The following is a 14,164-nucleotide window of genomic DNA, read 5'->3' on the forward strand; positions in this document are numbered from 1 at the left end:
CGTAGTCTAAAACGTCATTATAATTGTTCTTAGGTTTGATATGACCACTAATAGCTACAAGGGAAGAAAACCCACAAATTCCTACACTTTTACCATCTTTATACAATTTGTGAAGTGAATGATTATCATTATTATTATTATTATTTAGAGATGAACCCCATGCATGTGTAACAAGGCCACAGACTTAAATTCAAACTTCCCAAGAGTATGGTGTTGATTTGAAAAATGTAACAGAGAGCAATAGGATACAGAGAAAGAAGAGATCAGTTATTGAAAAGAAAAACTAAATTAACAAATTAATAAACAAATAGAAAAAATGAAAATAAACTATTTGCACTGAATGATAAAATACTTATTTCTCTAGTATTTATTTTCACTGTTAATTATTGTATTTTACTTAATATTCTTTCAATTAAAAATATATGTTATAGCCTATCATAATACTGTCTGTAAAATATAGAAAAAGCCTACATCAATAATAAACTGCTTTGATATGTGAATCAGCTTATGATGGGTAATGTAGCCTACCCTTTTCATAGCAGATTGGATAGGCCCTCCCCCTTTCACCTGCCAGCACACACAATGATATTTGACTTTGCTTTTGAAATGGCCCGCTGACACGGGGGTAAAAATAAGATTTCAAAAAATCCTAATTGTCTTCAACTTCATCTCCAAAATCTAGAGGACGGAGACGGAGGCGAGTAGAGCTGCCTGCCTGCTTGCTTGCCTACAAGCACTGGTCGATGTAAATTGTTGTTGTACTGAAGCGTTCTCTCTCTTTTGAAACCATTTGCTACAAACTCTGTTTTGATAACCTAAAATACATTTTTTTTATCTATTTCTGAATGTTAAAATAATAAATTTATTCATGAAAGTCATAACAACAAATGTTTGTCACAATGTCATTATTCAAGGAATGTACAGCATGTGAAGTAAAGCTATCTGTACAGAAAACTGTCACTAAGTTATGTCATTGCGTTTCACATCTTCCCAATGGATAGTCAGTGTATGGGAAAATTATCCTTAAAAGATGCACCAATATTCTTTTTAATGTAACCATGCTACTTTTTTTTTTCCAGGTTTTACTATACACTGTACATGAAAGTCTTCATAATTAACATGCAGTCCATAGAGGTTTAACTTGAGGTCAAGAAAAAGCCAAACCAGTCCTCCAGAAGATTTTCATCTTAAACTAAACCGCGAGACATTTTAAAATGAATGTCATAAAAGATTCTGCGAACACTTTTCCATACTAGCTGCATGGTACAACAAAAAATTTTTATTAACCTTGCAGAACACACACTCAAATTGTTACAGCGTTTTACACTTTAATGCTTGAAATCAATTACAGAGTGAAAACCATTTTTTATAGCAGCAGATATTTAAAAATTATTTTATTACTAAACACTTACTGTACTTTATGAAGCCTAGTGAGCCCCAAGGTGGTCAATTTATGCTGGAAAGCCTTTCTTTTGAATGATCTATTTTGTTTTCCCAGATTTTTCTAATTCGTTCTTCACAAGATGGCTCTGCTATTCCATTAACTTGCTTACCTTTCTTGACTACCTCATGTGCTTCTCACACATAAAAACGAAAGACAAATCTCTTACCTCAGGTGCTATATAGTCTGGTGTTCCGCAAAATGTTGTTGTTGTTGCATTGTCTGTTATGCCTTCCTTGCACATTCCAAAGTCAGCAATCTTGCAGTGACCTTCGCTATCTAAAAGAATATTGTCTAACTTCAAGTCTCTGCAATTAAGAAAAATGTAAAGTGAGTTCTCTTTTCAAGTCCTTTACTCAACTTGACTGTCATAAAGCTGTAAATCTTTATTGGCAATGAAAGCAAAAATACCAAATTCTAAAGTAATTTGTATTTTTCCTAACATATGAACCTACTGTATACATATCTTTCCTTCACACACAGTAAGTTCTTAACTATCCTATGTATGATGATATGCAGTATGGGTAGTTTTTCATAAAAAATATAGATGAACACATGTTCAGATTAAGCATAACCCAAAGAACGATAATTGGTATTACACAATTTTTTAAAGCATATTTGATCATTTAACTTTTTGGAAAATGAGTTCCTCGCTTGTATCTACCAAAATTTGAACAGTTACCGTATCACTGAATAAGGATACCGGAGGCCTCACATCTTCAAGCTGTAATGATTTGATTTGAGATTTAAAGGCCCCAGTTTGCATTCTACGTCTTTCAGCATAAACTGAAAGTTTGCAGAAGACACTTGCATCTGACTCTCATGACCTATTACTGCTACAACATTTGTTTTATTGAAAAGGATCAGAATTCATCTGTGAGCATCCCACGTTGTGTGAGATATTTAAAACAAATAAATATTTCAGATACAAGAGCTATCGTCTAAATCTTTTCATATTTAAAATCAAACCCACAAGGACCTCAAATTGATTATTTTCACTTGACTACTTTCCTAGGCTGACATTAGGTTACTCAAAATACAACCATTATTCAGATAAAAGCCACGACAGCACTTACCTATAAATAACACCATTTCTGTGGAGGAACTGTAGGGCCAAGGTGACTTCAGCCGCATAAAATCTTGCTCGTGGTTCTGTAAACTTGCGAGCCTTTTGAATTTGGAACATGAGGTCACCTCCATTAACATATTCCATTACAAAGAATAATCGATCCTGTCGACAAAAAAATGTGTCATTCACCATTCTGTCTGGCGCTGTATTTATACTAAGAAAAACTGTAATATTGTACCTGCTTTCTTTTTCCCATTTTCACTTCCATCATTCTGATATTAAGCTGACAACTCAATTGCACTGTTTCGAGTTCAGCCATTTTTGATGCTGTGGAAGTTTTGTTTTGTTAAACTTTAAAGGGGAAAAGTAAATGTTGCCTTGCGTCAGTTTATCCATTTTTACATTTCTCAGCAACAAACGTTAAAATCCCATAAAATAGAAATCAAAAAGTGCCAAGTCACATAAAAACAAATGTTAAAATATATAAAATAATAACCATATATAAACATTACATACAATCCCTTAAGAGCTTACAAATGTTAAAATATTCTCTTATTTATTTATGACATTCATCTAGAGTTTGTCCTGTACAGTTGTATATATGAAGTTCCAGAGCTCAATCAATAGTCATAAAAATAAAAAATTAAATAAAAAAGGGGCAAATCTTGTAAAAATAAATGTTAACATAAAATATATTTGTACAGTAACAAGTGTACGCAGAATAATCCATATATGCCTAAAAATAAAAAAAAAAATGTAGTACATGACATTCTAATTCCAGCCTTCGGTTGCTTGGTGGTGTTAATTCGTGGCCGTGAATTCAAACGCATTTAGTGCTTGTTATTTGCAGTTTCTTACTTGCATTGAATTTATGCTGAATAATTAGCACCATGGTTATGATAAAACACCAAAAAATCGTGAAAAGACTGCCCCCATATCCCGTTCTCTTGGCTTGAGTAGCACGACAGTATCAACAATTGTTAATGATAACACACAGCTCAAGTCACGGATAATGTTACGAGGATGAAGAGCACCACTTTTGACAAGACGAGAGGCAAGATCTACAAAGAAATGGGACAGCTTCTTTCTTTCTCCTTGGACTTATTACTGTACTGCTATTGCCATACACCAACATTTCATTCAGGAGAAGGCATTGTCTCTGTCTGAAAACCTCTAGAAGAGGTTTCCCCATGAGAAAGACACAATTCAAGGGAAGCTCAGAATGATTTATGTATCTCATGCAGTGACACAATCTTCCCAATATCAAAATCAACAGGAATCACAGATTCCCACGGAAAACTGGAACCACACGAAAAGCAGACTTCTTAGGGTGCAATGAACTGCTGCATTTTGCCAGTGCAATGATAGCACGCACCTCCACCAAAGTTGCTCCTCAGATCCATCTGGGAAAGACAACCTATTATGTAATGAGGAGAAGCAGCAATGCTGTCAACATCCTGGACTTAGGAAGGATCCAAATCCTCAGGTAAATTCTCTGGTAGGCACAAATGGCTTTGCTTTATCTCCTTTTAGATAAATTTAAATGAGGTTTTCAGCTTACCATAATTTAACACTTTCCTTGATTCTGGCACAGTAAGTCCCTTGTGTGAGGACTTTGACATAAAATTAAACAGGGTCTTTGGGGTTTTCATGCATAAGAAACACTGCCTTCGGATAACTGATCTGAGCACTTTTAATGCCTTATGGCATTACCTTTGCAGGTTTGCTAACTCTAGCAAACAAGCAGGTGCTGCATAAGAAATGCAGATCCTTCTCCAAAGAACCCAAAAAACTTATGCTGCCTACTGGGGGCAATGACATATCTCCTTTAAGCCACAGTCATCACAAATTATAATACAATAACAAAGCTTTCATGGAAAAATATATACCTAGCTGGATCAACAACGATAAAATATTAAGCTGGTTTACAATACATTATCATAATTAAACATATTTACACACTTATACATAGATCCATAAGAAATACAGACTTCTAATGATAACATCTAACTGAAATAGGTGAAGGAGACTGCTCAACTACTTAGCAAAAGTAAATAATGATTGCAGCTGTTCAAATAAACAGTCATACTAATAATCATCATCAAAATTGCTACTTAAAAACTCTAGAAAACACCATTCATTAATCTCCAGGAAAAAAAAACAGTAAGGCACAGAAAAAAGCTGACATACTGACAGAAGAATAGAAAAAAAAACATAAATGTTGATGAGTAAAAATGCCACCAAAACTGGGAGTATCAATAAAAGGTTTGATCCGACCGGGGGCACAGAGAAATAATAGTACTGTCTCTCTTGGAGTGATTAGTGAACAGACAGGCTCATATAAAATGATGGGTATTGTGTTAAAACAATTATATGTTAAGAAAATTACATTAATATAAATTTTTTCTAAAGTTATTCAGGAAAAATTACAAAAATAATTTAAGAAGAGTACAGTATGGCAGAGTGTAAATTACAGTACATACTTTAAAATAATACACTGGGGCACTCTATTACAAAATAAAGACTTGAGGAGCAAAACAATGAGTTTCAGAAGACAAGCCACTAAAGATTACAATAAAAAACTTTAAAAAATAATGAAAACATTGATATACATTTTATGTGAACATCCTAATTACAGCCCAGTTATAAACAGCACATCTCAGTTACACATGAACTTTGATCAACACTCTTTAAGTCTCATTATCTTCGACATTTTAAAAAATTATAACTTGATACAATTTCTATAAACCAATTAGGAATGACAACTTGGAGAGCCTGTTTACTTATACTGTACGAACTTTTTTAGGGCACTTTACAATGCCAATTAACTAGACAAGTATCATACCTGGGTGTGGCACTTTACAATGCTAATTATCTACACGAGTATCATACTTGGGTCTAGGACTTTACAATGCTAATTATCTATACAAGTATCGTACCTGGGTCTGGCACTTTACAAAGCTAATTATCTATACAAGTATCATACCTGGGTCAGGCACTTTCCAATGCTAATTATCTATACAAGTATCATACCTCGGTCTGGCATTTTACAATGCTGATTATCTATACAAGTATCATACCTGGGTCTGGCACTTTACAATGGTAATTATCTATACTGTGCAAGTATCGTACCTGGGTCTGGCACTTTCCAATGCTAATTATCTATACAAGTATCGTACCTGGGTCTGGAAGCAAGAATGAAGGGCAGTGAGGAAGGGGTGATGGGCCGCCAGTGTCAAAATACGTCGCTCTGTCATTGTGCATTCAACATCATCATCTTGAAGTATAACATCTTTTTTCAGCACCTGAAAAATTCCAACCACTGTGAGGATATGAACGAAAAAAAGTGACAGAAATTATCTTACACATTAGGTAAACGGTAAACTGGTGGAACTAAAACATCAGTAAGGTTCAATTACACAGCAGTTTTTGGGGATGTTTACTTCAAACAGCTGACTTTGATTAACTCTTGTAGAAGCCACTACAAGGCCTGATTATTTCTGAATAGATAAATACCAGATCTACAACCTCCTGACCTGGAATTTATCCATATCAATTCCAGAACAACAGGTTCTAATCCAGCAATAGCTTTTACTTGATAAAAGTACAATATCATTCATGTCAAAATCAATCAAAAAGGAGAATCAATTACAAAATTGACATCTTACCTTAACAGCATAAACTTCTTCAGTTCCCTTCAACTCAGCCAACATAACTTTACCGAAGCTTCCCTTCCCAAGGACTTTAATAAATGTGAAGTCATCTAGTCCTATTTTCTTTCCACCAAACACTGGATCTTGAATGTCGTATGGTTTGGCTGCAATGAAATTGACAATTTTTTAAGTGCGAATAAAATTTAGCTTTTTATTTCATTGATATCACTTCAACTTTTTCAAATATCTTAAGTACATTTGTGTAACTAAAGCAACCTAATTAAAAATTCATACACAGTAAGGTTCCATCTGTCTTTTGCCAGTATAGAACTTTTTTATGTATCTGAAATCATAGATTATTATGGGGCTGAACTGATGCCAAACCAACATCTCTTGTATTGAGCTTCCATAGGAAATGGTATACATCAAGATTCTGAATAATCAACACCTCTGACGTTCAGCTTTTTTTCTTTTCTTTTGCAGCACTTAAATATATCGCCTACTACTGTTTCGAAGCTCAGCATTGGGTATAAACCTTCCTTCAATGTTACAATGCTGTTCCATGGCCGGATGACAACACTCTAACAATTTTTCATCTTTTAGACAAAACCGCTAAAAGAGGGACCTTCCTTTTTCCCAACAATGGTGATGATTACCCTGCCCACCACTGGAATAAATCCTATTGGGCATCCTCCTTAAACTCTATTAAAAAAGGGAATCCCACTAAAGATTTAATGTGTACTGCTGCTTCTACAGCACGAACAGCCATGCTCCACTTAGATACCAGTGTTAAACCACCCATACCAGGTCTTCTTACTTTTAATGTGAGACTGTATCATAGACTTCTCGGCAATGCTGTAAGCATTGAAAATGTAAGTTTATGCACAACTGTAATACTTTCCTGAAAAACATTTCCCTCAAGTTTTATGAGACTGGTTTATTTATTCGCTTATATTGCTGATTATGCCTGTTGATAGGTTTCATCTGTTCTTATAAAGTTTCTCTTTCAACTCTTTCTCTTTTCACACTCGGGCGTTCCATTCTGTGGAAGCTTTTCTGTAAGATTCTGTGATGATTCTGAATGCTATTGTTAATACTAATAATCATCATCATCAGCGTAATACTAGTATCAAAGTCAAGTCAAATGGACTTTCATTTCACTGCTTAAGACTGTGAGTACATTAAAAATGAAATGCAGTTAGGTTTATGTTTGTGAATAATAATACTTCTGGACAACACTAATAAACAGATACAATCTGAAGTTACTGTGATAAAAACAACAAAGTTTTAATGAGGTATCCAGTAAGATGCAAAATTTTAATGGGACATCCAATAAAATGTCCATTGTAGTACAGGGACTGCAATTTCCCTTAGCAAGCTTCAAACAGTTTTCCACTGGCTAATCCTCCCATGCTAACTACACGGTTACACATCTTCCTATACAGGCAGTCCCCGGTAATCAGCAGGGTTCCGTTTCTGAGGGCGTGATGATAACCGAAAATCGGCGATTTCGGCGATTTTTGGGGGTTATCGGCGCTGCAAAGCCCCGATTTTCGGTTATCAGCGCCTCTCTTAGGTATGTATCGGCGCCAATACCCAATTATCGGCACCGATAAGCGGAAATCGGCGATTTTTGGCACTGAAATTTGCCGATTTTCGTTGCTAGACAAGCCCCATAAAACCAGATTATTGTTAACCGGGGACTGCCTGTACTGGATATCCTTCTTAATACAGTTCACCCAATACTATTTGGCATTTCATCTGTGGAGTTTCTTCATCATTGGAACAAAATAACATTTAACGGCCGAAGAGCTCTCCATACTGGCGATGACAAACAGCTCCTCATGTAACCACAATAACGTAATTTAGCAAGAGTACTCAAGTTGGAAATGTAACTTACTCTTAAACTCCAGTCCTTCCTCTGCTAGGCATCTCTCCTTCATCTTGCTATCCATAATTCTTTGGGCTTCAGCTCTGAGTCTGATCTCCTCCTCATCTACTTCGCTAATTGAACCGCTAACATTTACACTTTGAATTGATGTTGGTACCTTTGACTGTTCAGAGACCGACTGTGGGGGAGGGGGAGAGTTAAATAGTGAATCAAATATAAAAATAAAATCTTTAAATTACTTCAGCATTTCAAAATGGGTTGCAGATGCTATATAACTATAATGTCACAAAACAATATGGATGATGAATTTGTAATTATTGTTTTAGTTGTAACTGAGTGGTGTGACCTATCTTCTTAAAAGCACCATAATTTACCTTCACCTAAATTGAGATTGACTGATGAATGGTGACCAAAAGATACTGCAAAATAAGCAAAGTTTTAAGAGCTGAGATATAATGGTTCACTTTACACCAGCATCACAGTACAAGGTAAAATTCTAGGAGTTAGGGTGTCAAATGCTTGTTCAAAGTATTAATGTTTCACTGTTTTCTCTTTCCTTCCCTATTCTGACCTTCATAAGAGATTAAGATTTAAAATTCTTTTGAAATACCTCCTCTGAGCACATAATTAACTAGGAAATACATAACAAACTCTTGGAGGCATCCATGAATAAATGAACAACAGAGCAGAATGGTACTTTATCAATGTTTGACAATCTCAATCACTTTATGCCCTCTTGAAGTAAGCCCACATTCAGTAAGGACCAACTTAATCCCTTTCAAATACTTTAAACCATCCGCAATTCAAAAGAATTTCTCAATTAAAAAACAATACTAAATGTCCCCTATCCTATTTCTGAAGGAAGAGCACTAGTATAACGTGAGGGGTGCAAATACAATACTGTAACGTATAAGCAAAACCAGCTTGCTTGGACAGAAATCCTTAAAAAAATGCAAACATCTACACAATCTATGTTGGCAAGCCAGATAATTCAAGAATCACAGTTCAACTAGCAACTCATCCTTGAATACCAACCAGGCTGATTCTTGGGGATATTTTTGCCTTTGAAGTATGAATACAACCACTTATACACACATCCACAGCACAAAAATCATCAAATGGCTTTAGGTGTTAGCACCCCATATTGAGTTTTCTCATGTGTCATGACAATCAATTTGATTAAATGTGGAAATATTCACATGTATTATTGTCAAATAATAAGCCCTTCCCTTGATAAAACAGTCTTGAAAATCAGCAGTTTGCAGCAAAGAATTTTAGGATTTCCTCAAATTTCTATGCAGATGTATGTAGGCAATGCATGGGGAGATGCAGGTCTCCCAATTGCAGTATAAATTTTTGCCTACGTACAAATGGAACACGTACTGTACTCTCATTTGCCTGATGTTCAGCAATACCGTATTTTTTCATTTTATTCAAGACGACCCTACTCTTTCTTAGTGACCTCTGAATGTCAGCTACATAACTAAAGTACGTCGTCAAGGCAACAGAAACTTTCTGCCTCCTTTTTTTGAAGTTTGGCCCTCCAACATAATTATTCACTCCAATGCTTCATCATTCATCCCTTCAAACCCCGAGCGCTAGAAAGAACCTGCTCTTAAATTACATAATCCTCAAAATCTGCAACACCATCTGTTGTACTGATACATACATTAATCGTCATCATCCCTTACCCACTGCTCATGCATTAGCAAATTCTCAAACAGCACCTTCCCTCTCTTGCATCCTTTCTACCCAACATATTCCTGATGTTTATTCCATTCCACATTTCAAATATTCAAACGTTTCTAGGATATCTTCCTCTGAATCTGCTTTGAACAGGTCACCTGCATATTCTAGTTTTCATGAGTCTCCTTTTCTTTAATTGCATCTAGCTTCCTACAATAATATAAAACATAGTGGCTCAATCATTCCAGACGACAAAATTCATATCACACTCTCCTGATGTAATGTCACTTTTTCATTCTAGATTTTTGTATAGCATTTCTTCCCAAATAGCAACTGCCAATTTTTTTCACCTCCCCTTCAGTATCTCTTCCCATATCTTCAAACTGTGCCTAATAAATAGCTCTTATAAACTTTTCACACAATAACGCCTCACTTGTCCTTTCCCATAATAGCTGTATGGTATTACTCTTTTCCTGATCTTCTGTTCTTTTCTCATTTTCTTCATATGATTGGGTCTACTTTCCATAAATTGGTTTGCCATTATCGTCCTCGTCATTTTAATCTGTAATCTTCCAATTTTCTATCAATCAGACATTAACTACCTCTCATCTGCATATTCATCCTGTGTTTTTTCAGCGTCACACAGTCAACTTTGCTCTTCTACCATTCATTCGATTTACAGAACTGTGAACCAATTCTCCTACAATGTATCGTAAAATCTTTAAGCTATTTTCTGTGGCTGACACCTGAAATAGCATGTCCCTTGAAGTTTAATTTTCCATCCAAAACCATCACAAACATTACCCTTACCTTCTTCTTAGTACGTTTTGCGGCGGCTTCGTCCTGAGGACGTATTCCCATGGCGTGAAGAATTTCTGATAATTGCTTAACATCTATACCACAGTTATTGGCTACGTTCCTTTTGCATCTCTTGTGCACGTTCATGTTGCATGCTGAAAACAAAAGAAAATCTTGTGAATGCCTTCCTTACGTCTAGGAATGTACACTGCATTAGCAGCATATCCACTATAGCAGGATTATCAACACTATCACAATCATTATTATCAATATCGTTACCATTGCTTTTTGTGTGAAATGAATTACCTTCGTGAAGCTGACTGGAACACTATATATATTAAATGGTAAATATATCAAACGTAGAGACTGGGTTGTAATTTTTCATTGTTAAATAGCGGTATCAATAAAAATAATTTTCTCTTTTGCTTTCCAAACAAAAACATTTAACTTGAAATAATAACATCACTATGAATTTAACAATGAATTTACGACAACAATCCAGTTTCCTAAAAGTCTGACTTTCAAAAGACACAAAAATTCATACTAAAAATATCCACCGAAAGTACCCATACAAAGGACAAGATAGTCTCGCACCTTCACACTGAAGACCCTGACGTATAAGGCCATAGAGCAGCGATCCACAGTGGTCACAGAATGTAAATAACTTGTAAGAATGAACAGAAAACCGGTGTGGAACATTTACATTAAAACGCTGTTGGCCAGTTCCCTGGAAAAAACAAATAGCACAGGCATAAATAACTACAAACTTGTCACTAGACTCAAAACTATTTTACATTTCACGTCACACACTCTCACAGTTTTCCCATTCTACTTTTCACCAGGTATTCTCGACTTACACATGGTGTGTCAATGTGCGGCATTCAAATAACATTAATTCACTTTTTTATAAGTGACTGGTCCAAGCACGTAGCATTACTGTGCTGCAACCGTTTGCAAGTGTTGGTTGTCTACCAAGGAAAAAAATGTCTACAATAAACAAGACTGGCATTAATGCTTAATACAGGCTTTTGCCATTACCAGAATCTCCTACTGTTGCTGTCTTGTACTCAGGCTCACAGTACATAAATATACCTTTATAAAGGTAGTTATAAGTATTTTCAATCAACCTTAAAAGCAAAGCAAATCAGAAAAAGGACGAAAATCAACCTCCAAAAAGTGAATCAGAAAAAGGCTTAAAGTCCACTGCAATCAAAGCATACAATAAAGCGTTCTCTTAAGCTGCTAAAAATACCACAATATTCTTAATTACCAACTTTTGAAAAAAAAAACCCGAGGAAAACAAGCTAGGTATTATTGGACGCTTCGCTACATTGCATTACATTGCCAGACAAATTCAAATTTGGTTGGTTACCTTGACTAATGGTTCTTCTGAGACTGCTTCACGATCAGCACCAGCACCACCTTTACACCCCGGACATCTTGTGACAACAGACTGATGACATCTCTTGTGGACTACGCAAGTGCAAACTTGACATTGGTATCCCTGCTTTCCCAGACCCCAAATAAACTCTCGGCAATGAGAACAAAATGTTGGTTGCCTTAGGAATGTTGCCATGAATTTGTGACCATTGACCTGAAAGAAACAACAAACTTCAGAATCGGAGACGAGTCTTATAAAAGCATATACGGTATCGCATTCCATTGCTTTCTCCCTTCCACTTTCATCTATTCCTTTTGGTTTCTTACTAACTGGTTATCCAACATCTTTAGCTTTTAAAAATAAATGGTTTAGCAAGTTCAATAACTAGCTCAAGCTATGAATCTCATTAAACTACTTTAACAGCATTACTATTACATATTACTCCTGAGTAAGAAAATAACTTTCAATGAAAATCAATAATATGATACCGATGTTGGAATGCTGAATAAGTCCTTCGTTTTTACCACATACTCACAACAAAAACAATGGAATAATGAAGTAACATCTCAACATAACAGACTTCTGTACTTACCAGCTACATTACTACCATTATTTTTTGCAATGCTACCATTTAAGATGTAAAACAAATAAGATAAATCTCTCAAATTGGATGTTAAGTGTAAATTACAGGTTACTTTAGGTTAGGAATTATATGGGACCGCTGTTAACCATAAGGTATCTGGAAAATATAGAAGCGCAGGCTATAAAATAGGGTCTGTTACTAAACAGACTTGTCACTTATCAGTCATGGGAGATTTGTTTCAAAACCAGTGCTAGGAAAGCCTCCCTTTGCCTTAGGACCAGATTTGCCAATGTGCAACTCTGGTACATCAAAAAATCGACCATGGGATGATGTTGCCCAATCAACAAATCACAGCACCTAGGGTGAGCGGGTTGACAAAGGCAGTCTCTGAAACATAGTACTTTCTCTATCTCAGCAACAGGAAGGAGAGGAGCTTTTCCAACTGGCTAGTTGCCAGGAACCCACTAGTCTGGAGACCAGTGTTTACCTCAGCCAAGATACTGCAGGAATGCTGGGACCAAGGGAGCCTCCCTGTAAGTCTCACTTCAAGAGCAGCATCAGCTACTTGCTCCAGCCATGAAAAGGGTAGCAGAGTCAAAGCTAAGACAACCTCCCCAAAGCCATGGATCTCATAACTGAGAGCTATGACTTCCTGGAAGCCTTGCTCAAGGTGCACAGTGTCTGCCTCAGTCTGTGCCGTATCCTCCCGGGCATCTAGGCCCGATGCCCCTTAGTTGGGGTCTATACCATCCTCTGCCATCGAGGCAAACTTCGCTGTACCATCCAGTTCCAGTTTCCCCATCCTTGCTCTGACTCAAGTAGCACCTTTCATGTTGCTGGATGTTCCTGTAGCAGCATGGAAGTGGGGGCAGAAGACTGATGTGGAGAGTCTCGGCACGCTGAACACCACCCCTCTGACGGTAGAGTAACTGAACGTTGTCTCTCCCAATCCTCCCTATACCAATAGGGAGATCCCTTGCTCTGTCTATTGGACGGGACCTGTCCCAGCTCTTCGCAACTGCTAGATGACCTCCCATCCCTGTAGCTCCGCCTATAGTGTAATGAAGATGATCTCCTCCGTCACCTGTCCCGATCCTCGCTGTGTGTCGATGGAGAGTAGCCTCTAGAGAAGGAGGGGGGAGGAACAGGGGGACCGACTCACCATGCTCCTCCTGCCCAATTGTGAGACACCATACCCTGAGCGACCTCCTCCTGAGGTGCTCTCCCCCCTTCTCTCTACCCTTTGGTACTTAGTCATTGGGGGAGATGGGAAGTCAGTGACAGCCAAAGCAAGCATTGCATGAGAAACTCCATTTGTAAGGAATGCGTGACAATAGAGATGGGAAAATGACTAACAGGGGGTTAATGTCAGAACCAAAAAGGTTGGGGTATGATGATACAAGGCGAGCCAATGATTCGACAACTAAAGTACTTGCATGCAGTTCATTAACTACTGAATACTGGAATACTAAGTCTATAATCCATTTGTAAATTTGTAACTCAACCGGGTCACACACACCACTGCGATTCTCACCAGATGAGGCTAACGTGGAGGCCAGTTGAGGCAAGAGTTTTAACTCTGCTGTGTGACTTCTTCAGGGAACGAGTCGAATTTGAGACAGAAGATGGTTTCCTAGCAGAAAAGAACTGCTACGCAGGGCA

General features: G+C 36.9%; 1 protein-coding gene across 2 annotated transcripts in view; it reads right to left on the reverse strand.

Annotated features, from left to right (window-relative positions):
• Positions 1-14,164, reverse strand: part of Pkc98E (Protein kinase C) — a 72,322-nt gene that overhangs the window by 32,460 nt on the left and 25,698 nt on the right. For both annotated transcript variants that reach the window (XM_067133342.1, XM_067133343.1), the window contains exons 3-10: positions 11,911-12,132; positions 11,133-11,265; positions 10,551-10,693; positions 8,064-8,232; positions 6,179-6,327; positions 5,690-5,815; positions 2,518-2,672; positions 1,611-1,749 (exon numbers count right to left, since the gene is read on the reverse strand). In XM_067133342.1, the coding sequence (XP_066989443.1) occupies positions 1,611-1,749; positions 2,518-2,672; positions 5,690-5,815; positions 6,179-6,327; positions 8,064-8,232; positions 10,551-10,693; positions 11,133-11,265; positions 11,911-12,132 (1,236 nt within the window). The remainder of the gene's footprint in view (positions 1-1,610; positions 1,750-2,517; positions 2,673-5,689; positions 5,816-6,178; positions 6,328-8,063; positions 8,233-10,550; positions 10,694-11,132; positions 11,266-11,910; positions 12,133-14,164) is intronic.

Source organism: Macrobrachium rosenbergii, chromosome 33 (assembly GCF_040412425.1).
Source record: "Macrobrachium rosenbergii isolate ZJJX-2024 chromosome 33, ASM4041242v1, whole genome shotgun sequence".
Classification (NCBI taxonomy): Eukaryota; Metazoa; Arthropoda; class Malacostraca; order Decapoda; family Palaemonidae; genus Macrobrachium; species Macrobrachium rosenbergii.